This window comes from Phocoena sinus, chromosome 9 (assembly GCF_008692025.1).
Source record: "Phocoena sinus isolate mPhoSin1 chromosome 9, mPhoSin1.pri, whole genome shotgun sequence".
NCBI lineage: Eukaryota > Metazoa > Chordata > Mammalia > Artiodactyla > Phocoenidae > Phocoena > Phocoena sinus.
The window spans coordinates 37,761,381-37,774,962 of NC_045771.1; the positions used below are offsets into that span (position 1 = coordinate 37,761,381).

At 36.5% G+C, this 13,582-nt stretch overlaps 1 protein-coding gene across 1 annotated transcript in view; it reads left to right on the forward strand.

Annotated features, from left to right (window-relative positions):
• The window catches only part of DOCK4 (dedicator of cytokinesis 4), a 501,134-nt gene that overhangs the window by 430,845 nt on the left and 56,707 nt on the right, over positions 1 to 13,582 (forward strand). The window contains 4 exon segments of the mRNA XM_032643431.1: positions 213 to 313; positions 1,043 to 1,101; positions 8,837 to 8,985; positions 10,664 to 10,749. Of these exon segments, the coding sequence (XP_032499322.1) occupies positions 213 to 313; positions 1,043 to 1,101; positions 8,837 to 8,985; positions 10,664 to 10,749 (395 nt within the window).

Genomic DNA, 13,582 nt, shown 5'->3' on the forward strand with positions numbered 1-13,582 from the left:
TTTCACACATATATAAAAGTAAAGAGTATAGTATGATGAATCCCTCGTGTACCCATACCCAGCTTCAACTATTACCAACTCATGGCCAATCTTATTGCAACTATACCCCCCATTCACTTACCACTTTTGAAGCAAATCCAAGGTATCATGTCACTTCACCTGTAAATATTTTTGTAACCCCATAGTATTTAAATATCTCATTCTCGTTTTAGATCTGGGATTCCTACTTTTACCTTGCAGTCATTTTTATAAACCAGTTGTGTCTGCAGTTAGAGATGTTTACACCTTCCAAAAAGAAAAAGGTGTTAGAAAAGTAAGTACCAGTGTATAATCGGGTAAGAATATGAGGCAAATAAAATGTGGTGCCTTTTAAAGAGTATTTTAGTTCAAGTGATTCATAAATCGGATCTCCATAACTAGAAATCATAGTGGAGAGACATTGACCAAGAGGACAACAAGCAGTCCTTTCTGGAAATTTCACTATTTTGAACTTATTTAAACATTTTTGTCCTCAATCTTTCAGGATTCAAAATTACCATAGAAGCGAAAAATTATGAGACAAATCTGTTTTACAAAAGGATTTACATGAGGATTTGAATTAGAGGCATCAAGACATGTACATTGTACAAAGTTCCAGTTATAAAAATAAGTCATGGGGATGGTGGGTACAGCATGGATACAGCATGGTGACTATAGTTAATAATACTGTATTGCATATTTGAAAGTAGCTAGGAGAGTGAATCTTGAAAGTTTTCATCAAAAGAAAAAAATTTGTAACTAGTTATGGTGATGCATATTAACTGGACTTATTGTGGTGACCATTTTGCAATATATACAGATATTCAAATTGTTACATTAGACACCTAAAACCAATATGATGTTATATCAGTTATACCTCAATGAAAAGTCACCTGCATTAAACATCTTCAATTACAAACATATTGCCTTTTAATTCAGAATGATAGATTATGTCCTAAAGAGACACAGATAACTTCTTTGTTCTGGAATCTTTTGAACAGGTTTGATTTTTGTTCTATTTCAGGTATGGTGACATGCGGGTAACGATGGGTTGTGAAATTTTCAGCATGTGGCAGAACCTAGGTGAGTGATGAAAAAAGAAGCACCTTGATTTTTAGCTTATCACTGTCCTTTTAAGTGAACGAATGAAGAAGGCCAATTTACCAATGACAACATTTGAAACCAAATGTCTAAATCAATAGAGAAATCTATAGAGAGTAATTGACACTTTGGCATTGAATAAGGTTACAACTAATTCTGTAAATTGGTGTCTGTCTGAAAAATCATCTTTCTTTTGTGTGTTTCATTATTACTGAATGACAAATTTTATAATCTAACATTGTTCCAATAATACATGCTATTCTAGCAATGAGCTAACCTTTCAGAGTTTGGAATTGTAGCAGCTCAAAATTTCTAGAACTCTGAATTGAGGCTCTGAATGACAATAAATTTAGAATAAACTTTATGAAACATTGACTTGAGCATCTGTACTCTTAGAAACTTAAAAACCAATGACCTATATCATGAAGAGTATAGCCAAAGGATTTTAAAGCATCTGCAGTTGCTAAGAAACAATTAGATCCAATTGTGTTAATCTACCACAGCAGATAGAGCATGTTATCTAGCAAATTGGTTGCGTAGAAAACAACAATATTTAGAAGATAAGCTGTTTTAAAATCTCATTGACATAGGGTTGCTTTATTGAAAGTCATAACGTATTTACTTTGGTATGTTAACTATGCAAGTTTATAGTATTCATTTGCTGTTACTGCATTGTAGTTCCTCCTTGTGATTTATTAAAGTGATGGATGTGTTTGAATTGAATATATAATGACCTGAAAGTATTATATCTTTCCTCTTGGGCTCATCCAAGCACAACTTGGAAATGGCAGGATTTGTTTTCTGTAAGTGAAAATAGAACCATTATCATTTTACTTCAATTCATGTTACAGAGTGATTTTTGACCAGGATATCCCTCAAATGTACAATATATACAAGGCAATTTGAGGAAGCTTTGTTATATATAACTGAGCCCAGTGTTCAATGCTTGCTGATAATTTCAGGGAAAAATAAAGCGAGTTAGCATCTTTGAAAGTAACCTCTGACTGTCTAAAACCAGCCAGAAGAAGCCTAGGAGGTGTCTTTAGATTCAGCTCAAAAATAACATCAGGGCTTCCCTGGTGGCACAGTGGTTGGGAGTCCGCCTGCCAATGGAGGGGACGTGGGTTCGTGCCCCGGTCCAGGAGGATCCCACGTGCCGCGGAGCAGCTGGGCCCGTGAGCTATGGCCGCTGGGCCTGCGCGTCTGGAGCCTGTGCTCCTCAACAGGAGAGGCCACAGCGGTGAGAGGCCCGCATACCGCAAAAAAAAAAAAAAAAATCAGTTTGTCTTATTTGAAGAACACTTCTCTCAGTCTTCATGTTTCATTGATTCTTTGTGTGTTTGTTTTTCAAAAACAGATCAAGACCCTTGGAATGTCCCTATTGCATTTGGCATTAATTTAGCAAAGTGTTTTCCAAAGAATGCTGCATTGAAATGCTGTTGTGGTTTAGGCTCTTGTTGGAGCTCAAATGATAAGACCAGGACAGGCTTCCCTGGTGGTGCAGTGGTTGAGAGTCCACCTGCCAATGCAGGGGACACAGGTTCATGCCCCGGTCCGGGAAGATCCCACATGCCGCGGAGCGGCTGGGCTGGTGAGCCATGGCCGCTGAGCCTGCGCGTCCGGAGCCTGTGCTCCGCAATGGGAGAGCCTGCGACGGTGAAAGGCCCGCGTACCGCACAAAAAACAAAAAAACAGAATGATAAGACCAGGACAGATTCGTTTAAATTGACAGAATGTTAGAAAACAGGGCAGGTTAGCCTCTTCTAGATAAATCTCAGTATTGCCGTGTATGGTTATTTCCACATAAATCTTTCTTCAAGCCGTCATACCTGTTCCCTTAGGCCCATGACCCATGGCTTGCTGAATAAAGCTGGCACCTTTTGTCTCACTAAAGAAGTCATTGTGTACTTCATGAGCTCTTCTCCTCTATTTTGTCTTTAACAAAAATATTTCTACCCCTCTGGGTTTTATGTTATGTCTTAGTTTTCATCAGAAATCTATAGAATGTGATAAATCTCTGGAGCATATGGTCCCCATAACACGTTATGAGGTCAGTGCTCTTAGAACAGTGATACTCAGTAGACAGCATCACCTGGAAGCTTGTAAGAAATGCAAACTCTCTAACTCCTCCCCAGACCCACTGGAATAGAATCTCTGAGAATCTCTGAGACGGGCAGAGCAGTCTGAGTTTTTACAAGTTCTCCAGGTGATTCTTTTGCACTTGGCTAAAGATTAAAAGGCACAGCTTTAGACAACGCTCTCCCCTTTCTTTGTTTTTCCAGCCCTAAAGGCTAGCTCTAGCACTGTGTTAGAAAAGACTTATTATACTCAAGTACAGATTCCCAGCATGACATAGTTCAAGGATAGGGTGAGTGTACATCTTCACTTCATTCCTTTCTGCATTATTTCCCTAGAGTTGCAGTCTGAGACTTCCAAAACATCAGGTGAATTTTAAAGGTCATTGCTACTATACAACAACTGGAATTGGAGAATGTTTAGAAATGTTAAAACCTCTTTTCCAACATATATTTTTATAAATATGATATGATAATAAAAATTAAGTATTCAGGGTATTTTGACACCTTTGTAGAGCTTAAGTCAGCTTGTTACGTAAGAATATCAAAATACATTAGTTATAATTTGGTTTACCTATAAATATGTCATATTGAGTATTTTGAATGCTAAAGGAAAATTTATTCAGATAATTATAGATTTTCATTTTTAATGGAACAGGCCAATAGATTCAATTTAACATAATCCATAAAGCACTGGCCATGTGCAAGTTATTTTGAGGGATATAAGAAAAAATGGTCCATGCCTATTAAAAGCTTAGTTTTTAAATCTGATATTTTAAACTTTTTGTCCAGTTTGTGTGGAGCAGTAAAAAGCTTGATAAAGACATATTCACCATGTTTTCATAAAGCAAGTAAGCTGTTATGATTTCATAATTTAAAATCCTCAATAGTTTTTAGTAGATACAAAAAGCACTAAGTTTTGGAAAATAAATTGAGTAGAGGAAATGCCCGGAGTCACTAAATACACAATTACTTGAAACTTTCCAGTTGGCCTAATTTAGAAACACAAATTTTACTGGACAATATATGAAAATCAGGTTTTGGTCATTGGTGTTTACCTCAGAAGTGTGGAAACTCTTCCATATCCTAGAAATAAGTTAGTTTTTGCGTTCTGCTGAGGACAAGGAAAAAAGGGGCATATATAATTTAGGGACTAGTCTACTTTTAAACATAAAGCTTTTTTTTTGATACAACATGTATATCAAGAGTTCATATATCATTGATACATAATATAAATATTGCACTATACATACAAGTTTCATACAGAAATGTATAGACAAAACATAAAGCTTTAGGATTTTCAAATCTGATCATTATAGCTCCTAGATTTACCTGTGAGCAGTGGTTCATGTGGTAATTCTGTTTTTAAGTTTTGAGGAATCACCATACTGTTTTCCATAACAACTGCACCATTTTCCATTCCTACTAACAGGGCACAGGGTTCCAGTTTCTCCATGTCCTTGTCAGCACTTATGTCCTGTTTTTTTTGTTTGTTCTCGTCTTGTTGTTTTGTTTTGTTTTTTTACAGTAGCCTCCCTAATGGCTATGAGGTGGTATCTCATTGTGGTTTTGATAAAACGATTTATTTTTGAAGAGTAAAACAAATAGTGATAAGTGAACACCTTTTCTTAGGTGTGTTATTCCTCAGTATTTTCAATTTATTAGTTGAAGGACTAAAAAATATTCTGTTGCAGTGGGAGGGGAGTAGAGGATAAAATACCTAGGAATAAATTTAACCAGAGGTGAAAGATGTGTACACTGAAAACAGTAAGACATTGTTGAAAGAAATTGAAGGTGGCACGAAGAAATGGAAAATTATCCCATGCTCATGGAAGAATTAACATTGTTAAGATGTCCATATTACTTAAAGCAATCTACAAATTCAATGCAATCTCTATCAAAATCCCAATGACATTTTTCACAGAAATAGAACAAACAATCCTAGAATTTGTATAGAACCACAAAAGACCCTGAATAGCCAAAATAATCCTAAGAAAAAGAACAAAGCTGGAGGTAGCACACTCCCTGATTTCAAATTAAACTAGAAAGCTGTAGTAATCAAAACAGCAAGGTATTGGCATAAAAACAGAAACACAGATCAATGGAACAGGACCGAGAACCCAGACATAAACCCACACATATATGGACAATTAATTTACTATAAGAGAGCAAAGAACATAAATGGAGAAACTACAGTCTCTAATAAATGGTGCTGGGTAAACTGGACAGCAAAAGAATGAAACTAGACCACCATCTTACACCTACACAAAAATTAACTAAAAATGGATTAAAGACTTGAATGTAAGACCTGAAACAATAGAATTCTGAGAAAAATATAGACAGTATACTCTTTGACATCAGTCTTAGCAATATCTTCCTGGATATGTCTACTTAGGCAAGGGAAACAAAAGCAAAAATAAACAAATGGGACTACATAAAACTAAAAAGTATCTGCACAGCAAAAGAAACAATCAACAGAACAAAAAGACAACCTACCAAATGGGAGAAGATATTTGCAAGTCATACATCCAATAAAGGGTTAATGTCCAAATATATAAATAACTCATACAACCCAACAACAACAAAAAACAATTAAAAAATGGACAGAGGATCTGAATAGACATCTTTTTCAAGGAAGATATGTAGATGGCCGACAGGCACATGAAAAGATGTTCAGCATCACTAATTATTAGGGAAATTCCTATCAAAACCACAATGCGCTATCACCTTACGCCCATTAGAATGGCTGTTATCAAAAAGACAAGAAATAGCAGTGCTGGACAGGATGCGAAGGAAAGGGAACGCTCTTATACTGTTGATGGGAATGTAAATTGGTGCAGCCACTATGGAAAATAGTATGGAGATTGCTCAAAAAATTAAGATTAGATCTACCATATAACCTAGTAATGCTACTTCTGGATATTTATCCAAAGAATGCCAAAAAAAAAAACAAAACAAAACACTAATTTGAGAAGATATATGCACCCCTATGTTCATTACAGCATTATTTACAATAGCCAAGAGATGGAAACAACCTAAGTGTCCATCAACAGATGAATAGATCAAGAAGATGCTGTGTGTACATACAATGGAATACTACTCAGTCATAAGAAATGTGAAATCTTGCCATTTGTGACAACCTTGAGGGTATTATGCTAAGTGAAATAAGTCAGACCATATGATTTCATTAATGCAGAATATTAAAAGTAAATAAATGAACAAACAAAATGAAACAAACACATAGATACAGAGAATGGATTAATGGTTACCAGAGGGGAAGAGAGGTGGGGGAGGGTGAAATGGGTAAAGGGAGTCAACTGTATGGTGATGGATGCAAACTAAACTTCTGGTGGTGAGCATGCTGTAGCATATACAGAAGTCAAAATATAATGTTGTACGCCCAAAATTCATATAATGTTATAAACCACTGTTACCTCAATAAAAAACAAGACGGGGGAAGGCATGAATTTTCTCCCCCAAATTTATATGTTTGTACCTATACTTGCAAGGATAGTCTACAAAGAAAGAGGTTATTCTTTACTGCTGTGTCCCACCTTTGCCATTCATCATGCTGCAAGGTTAAGTTTTTTCTTTCTATTTTTAGTTGAACTAACATTCTTACTAAATATAAAGTGGGCTTCTCTTCCACATTTGCAAACACAGTGTCTTGTAACTGCTGTAGAAAAATCAATACTTCCCTAACAGGCTGCTCTGTGTGAATAAATATACAACAGCCCAAGTAGCAGGTGCCCTAAATACTTCAAAACAAGACCATGTGGCTGACAATTAGAGATGGGAAAAGTATACTAAATCTGTGATTTAAAAAGAAATAATCTAAATGAAGTTTATTTTACCATTGCTATACATAGCTCAAGACTTTGCTTTGCGGATTGGATAAGAGTAAAATTTTCTATGATGGAAGGCTTGTACGGGTTGCACAGATTCTTTGTTCCCAAACTGTTTTCAGTAAAGAAGGCTAGCCTCATACATTCCTGCACAATGATTTAAATGTGGGTATGGCTTCTCTACTGTCCTAGAAAATCAGGCCACAAAATAGAGCATATGAATTTTGTTTGCATTATGATTGAAACAAGCCAACTGTAAATGACATGTTTTAAGACAATCAGGAAAATTTTAATATAGGCTGGTTTTAGATTAATTTGAGGAATTACTGTTTGCCTTTTTTGAAGAAGTGATAAAGGCACTGGGATTCTATATTTATAAAATGACATACCTGTTAAAGATGCTTACTGATGTTTGTACAAGTAGAATGTTATGATGTCTCTGACTTGGTTTAAAATTTCCCAGGGAAAAAAATAGTTGGGTTGATAGGTGAAACAAGATTAGCAAAAAAAATTTGTTAATTATTGAAGCTAGATGATGGTTATGTGGGGATTGATTTTACTAATCTTTGTAATTTTGTGTACATTTGAGATTTTTCATAGTAAAAAATTTTTAAAAGAAGAAAATCACATTGTAAAATGTCTATAAATGGAAAACACTTTTTAAAAGGAGATTCAACAATACTCAGTGAAATAGTGGTAAATAAAATAAGTGCATGCTAATGATGTTCTTTGTTAGAGAGGTCAAGGAATGCCAGACTCAGGAAAGATTAAAAACAAAGATCCGGGGCTTCCCTGGTGGTGCAGTGGTTGAGAGTCCGCCTGCCAATGCAGGGAACACGGGTTCCTGCCCTGGTCTGGGAAGATCCCACATGCCGCGGAGAGCTAGGCCCGTGAGCCATGGCCACTGAGCCTGCGTGTCCGGGGCCTGTGCTCTGCAACGGGAGAGGCCCGCGTACCGCAAAAAAAAAAAATAGAAACTCTGAGATTTAACATGGATGACTAGGATAATGGACTGAACTCAACACTCATATGCTAGACAAAATCATCTACGTCCAGCCCACCCTCCACCTTCCTTTCCTCTGAATTATCGATACCATACCTTGGAGCACTTGCTAAACACCATTTTGAGCTCACTGTTACCACGTTGTAGTCTTTTCAGAAAATTGTTTATTTTTTGTTTGCACCAACGTTTAAATGTTTATTTAGGCTGTATGTTTATTATATAAAAAAGCAAGAAAATTATATAATACAGATAGGAACCACCTTTTTCATATATAAAAATCACCAGTAATATCATCACCCAGAGATAACCACTGTGGTTAGTATTAGGGGATATAATCTTCTAGACTCTTATATATATTTTCATTTTAAATGAAAGATGTACCTGTGTATACTGTATAGTACCTTGCTTTTTCAGTTAATTATATTGAAAAACTTCACTTGTGTTATTCTTCAACCTCATTTTTAATGATTGCATAAGAATTTTAATGTGTGAATGTACAATAGTATACATAACCAATTCCCAATGATTTATGTAATGTTTAATTGTATCTTATGGCTTTTTTAAACTGTGAAAAGGGTAAATCCCTAGTTTTTTAATTAAAAATAATGAAGAAATATTAACATATGGAAATTTACTGTTTATATATCTCTTTAGGGGAATATTTTCTTGCTTGAGGAGACAACTGTAATTGAATGTATTCTCGTGACGACAGTTTTAAACAAACTATAATACTAATTTTCTGAAATCTTATTCAAACTAAATATACTGAAACATAAATATTGTATTCAATTTAGGAGAACACAAGCTTCATTTCATCCCTGCCCTGATTGGCCCCTTCCTGGAAGTGACCTTGATACCCCAGCCAGATCTCCGGAATGTCATGATTCCTATTTTTCACGATATGATGGACTGGGAGCAGAGGCGAAGTGGCAATTTTAAACAGGTAGGCGGATGTGCTCCTCGGAGCAGCTGGAAGAGTTTCAGTTCTCTTTGAGCATCTCTGAGCCACTGCATTCAACTCTGAGTTGCGGAATGAGCACCGAACCAGATTTCAGCCTGGGCTGCCTACTCCCAAGCTGCGTAGCCTCGGACACCTCTCTGGTAGTGTGTTTCACTGGGTCTCCGAGAAGCCCTAAAAAAAATTTCATTCCCTTTCAGCTAAAAAATCCTGTGATTTCCTAGGTCTGTGTTTAAGAACTGGCAGAGACTTTATTTGCTCCCAGCTAGACACAACACGGAGGAATCAGAAGGTTAATGATTCTTAAAATCATTGACCTCTCAGTTGTCTGCCCATTGTATTTGGTGAATGGCTTAGCTTTGAACATTTGATGCACAGTATGTTTTATTGCTCTTTGCTTGAAGCATTGAGAATTAATTTAAAGGGAAAAGCAGTAGAAATTGTTGTAAAGGAAATTCTGAGGAGATGAGCCTAACATTTCTCTTTGACATAAGATCTAATAGCTCTGCTCCAGTTTTGGAAAGACAGACGTTCTTATTCCAAAACCAGTTCTCATAGCAGAAATCAACTGCTTTTGCCATGCCAAGTCACTCCTATTGGAGACAGCAGACCTACTATCTCTTCACACAGTCATTGCACTCTCCTGTGTGAAGGATCTTTCTTGCTTCTCCAGATGAAGGCCTTCTCAAGTCTTAGAAATGATTGTCAACTGTACAAGCAAGCTGAATGCATACATAGGACCCTCCTGTTGCCAAAAGCATGGCATTTCATCTGTATCAATCTCTACATTTACTTTCAAGAAAGCTAGTACATGAATGAAAGGCTGTTTAAAAATTGTATTGGGGAAGACCCACTTTTCTTTCCTTTTCTCTTTATCCCCTTATTGAAATTTGATTCAAAGGGAAATTGTGTTTAGTCCCTTGCCAAAGTCAAATATCCCTCCCTACCCCTAGTTGTTTAACTCTCTCTGGCCAGGCAGAGATTCTTCATTTTCTGTCTCCTCTGTTGCCTCCGACAGATGAGGGATATTTATTTCTGCCTTCCTGATACTGAAGTCCTAAAGGATTTATGTTCTTGAAAATATAAATGTTTTGACTACAGTTTTCAGGAAATATGTCCTTTCTCTCTCACGCTGCCTATTGCTGACTTAGAATATGTCTATGGATCTACCATCTGTACATGGTTAGGACAGATTCTCAACTTTAGCAAAGATTTAGTGCAACCTCGAGCTGTTTTGAGAAAGAAAATAGATACAAAACACATCAAAGATTTAAATGAATGTTTGTGGATATGGTAGTTTGCTGATGTTCTTATATATATCATGATTTTTTAAAAAAAATGAGACTTGCCAGCTTTTACAGCTCCTAAATAAAGAATTCAAACATTTAAGCTGGGCTGCAGGCATTTGTGTTTGAATCAACAAATAGAAGTCTTTGGCGACAGCACATGCTACCCTACCGGGAGTTTGAAGTATGTGCCTGCATCTAAATTGGCCCCCTAGAATTCCAAGGGGGTGTCGTCTCCTGTTAACCACAGCTGATAATGTCGCTTTCACAAAATTTACTATGGCTTTTTCCTGTGCAGAAATAAATATGTTTCGATATACCTAGAAAATCCTACTTGTGAAAGGGAGGAAGGAGAGTAACATTTGGGTCTGTTTCAGGTGGAAGCCAAGCTCATTGACAAACTGGACAGCCTGATGTCAGAAGGCAAAGGTGATGAAACATACCGTGAGCTCTTCAACAGTATGTGAGTAACATGTTTATCTCAAGTGGATTCTGTTCCGGGGATTTGGTGTCAGTGCTAAGCAGCTGAGAGCTACAAAGACAGCTCGGGTCTCACAGGAGTGCTTTGTCTTTGTGGAGTGTGAAATAAAGGAGAATTGCTTAACTGGCGAATGGATCTTGTTATGTTGAGAATTAGACATACCTCCTTGTATTAATCTCTGATTAGGGCAGGTTGCAAGCGTCATATAACAAATTCCACTCTTCTCATGCCTAGTAATTTTTACACTGGGGCTGCAAGATAATGATTTTAAATAGGGTCACGAGTGGGAGAGGAAAAGACACGATAGTGGTGTGATTGTAGTATTTGTGCACAGCGCTTTCCGAAACGAGATATCCTTGGTTGCTTTGCTGTTGGGAAAATTAACCCAGTTTGCATCTGTTCTTCAACAATTCATTTAATTCATCGATACTTACTGCTCATTCAGCATTATTAATTTCTTCCTAAATGTTTCTTATTAGAATATCACAGAAGCAAGTCGTTTTTAGTAAATTCTGTGATTAGGATTTGTATGGAGGATAGAGAAATGATATTGTAAGGAGACTTTGAGGTTATCTTACTAAGGAAAGAATGTGATCACTATCATGAGATGAAGTGCTTATACCAAGTATTCATCCACTGTGTGAAATGGCCAGAGAGGATACATAGAAGGTTCTAGTGCTTTAGGATTTTAATTCTAGCACTCGTTTCCTCTACCGCTTTCTATGGATCTTAGTCATTTTCAAACCTCTTATACTTATGAAGTGTTTCTTTTTGAAGGAAGAACCAGTTCTTTGTGCTTGGGAAATGTTTGCGGTTCTTTCATAAGTGCAAAAACAATTTAGCAATACATTTTTCTATCACAAAATACGCTTTTACTTATATTTACACCCAAGTATCACCTAAAACTAAATATTAATGCTTTAGTACTGATAGCCAAACACAAAATTCTGTAATTCGTTTTATGATCGTAAGTTTAGGGCAGTGGATACATTAATATATAGGTTTGAAAAGTATTACTAGTGACTGATAGATTTCAACTTGCCTGATTCAAAATCATTCTTGAAGCTTTTAAGAAAATTATATTGAAAGGAAAAGCCAAGAAGGGGTACACAGATTTCTTGTGGTAGTGGTGGATGATAAAATACATTCTTTGTACTGAGTCCTGAACAACGCCATTTTCCTCTGATACTGTAATTAAACTGGAACTTTTAATAATCATTCACCAAGCCCTCGTTCATTCTAGTGTACAAAGCATCTGTCTTTCGTGACAGCTGGAGTTTAGCAAGAATTCTGATTAAAACCTCATCCAATATAATAAATTGCTTTTGAAAACCACTCTCAGTTCAGTTACTAGTCCTTGGTTTGAACAAAGAACTAAAATGAGAAAACACTCAGTAAAATGAATCTCTTGAGATTTGTGATTAATTATGTATGATAAATTCACAAGATTAATAAACACTCACATAGCTCCATAGTGCCTCTTATCAACTTTAATAAAGGCCTGATAGCATGCAGTTTGGATTGCTTGTGTGTAAATATGGCTTTGAAATAGAAGATGTACCTTGACGTTAAAATCAAACCAATAATTACAATATTAAGCCTCTATAATTAGGACTATTTTAAGGTGCCTGATTCATTCCATGGAGATTTTTATTCTTTTGTTGATTTTTAACATATTACTAGAAATATTACTATAAATATTTTTCTTTCATTACTACCTGGGCTCAGAAAAGAAAGTGAAAATCCAACTATATTTCAGGAAACAATAAAATGCTTTTCTGGCAATAGAAATCACAATGAATTAGTATAATCACAGTGAGTCACTGCACACATTATGAATTAGGAACACATGCCACTATGGTACAGATTCTCGTTTGCTCTCTGTATTTCATGTCTAAAACTTCTTAAAATTTGTTCAGAAGCTGAAAGGAGCTCACTGCTTCCTGAAAATGTAGTATGTACTATGTATGTAGTATGTACTATGTATGTAGTATGTACTGAAAATGTAGTATGTACTTGCCAAAGTAACCTCCTTAGAATGAGACTGTAAATTTATATAGTAACTTCCTTCCTAAGAACTCATCTTTCGCTGACCCTCACATTATCTGCATTTACCCACGCTACATCTTTTTGGAATAAATAGGGGTCAGGATTTGATAATGCTGAAATTGTGGATCATTGTCATCCATGTGATATTCAGAATAAGGTATCAGAATGAAATTCTGCTTCCCTGGATCCACTTCATTCACTCATTCAGCTTCATTTGTTGAGCATCTTCCTGTGCTAGGTGCTCTTCTAAGGCTGGAGATGCAGCAGTGACTGTGCTGTAGGAGAACACAGTGGGGTACCAGTAGCCTCGGGGGTTCTAAAGGGGCTTTCCGGAAGAGGTAACCTCCACCTCAGTCCTTTACTGTGCTCTATCGTGTGTTGCTCTAAATAATTCAGTAAGACTCCAAATCATTTCATAGATCTTTGTTTAGTGATCACACATTTAATTATAGTTTGCAGACAGAGGATTAGCCATGTAGCACATACTTAGGTATCTAACTCTTTGGATTAAGAAGTGTGCACAGACACAGGTGTTTCATATAAGTGTTGGCCTCCACACAATCCTGTTAGGATACAGAGAGAGGTAGACTGAGGGTCAAATTCTACACCCTTCATATTCCTTCACAGAGTAAAAGCCTGTTGGGCAGTGTGTCATCCTGCAGGACCGTGGCTTATCCTGCTCTTCAATGTTATGGAGTCCCATTGCCTATCAATTAGCAATAAGAAATCACCTTGGAGTAGGGGGGGGAGATAAATTAGGAGTTTA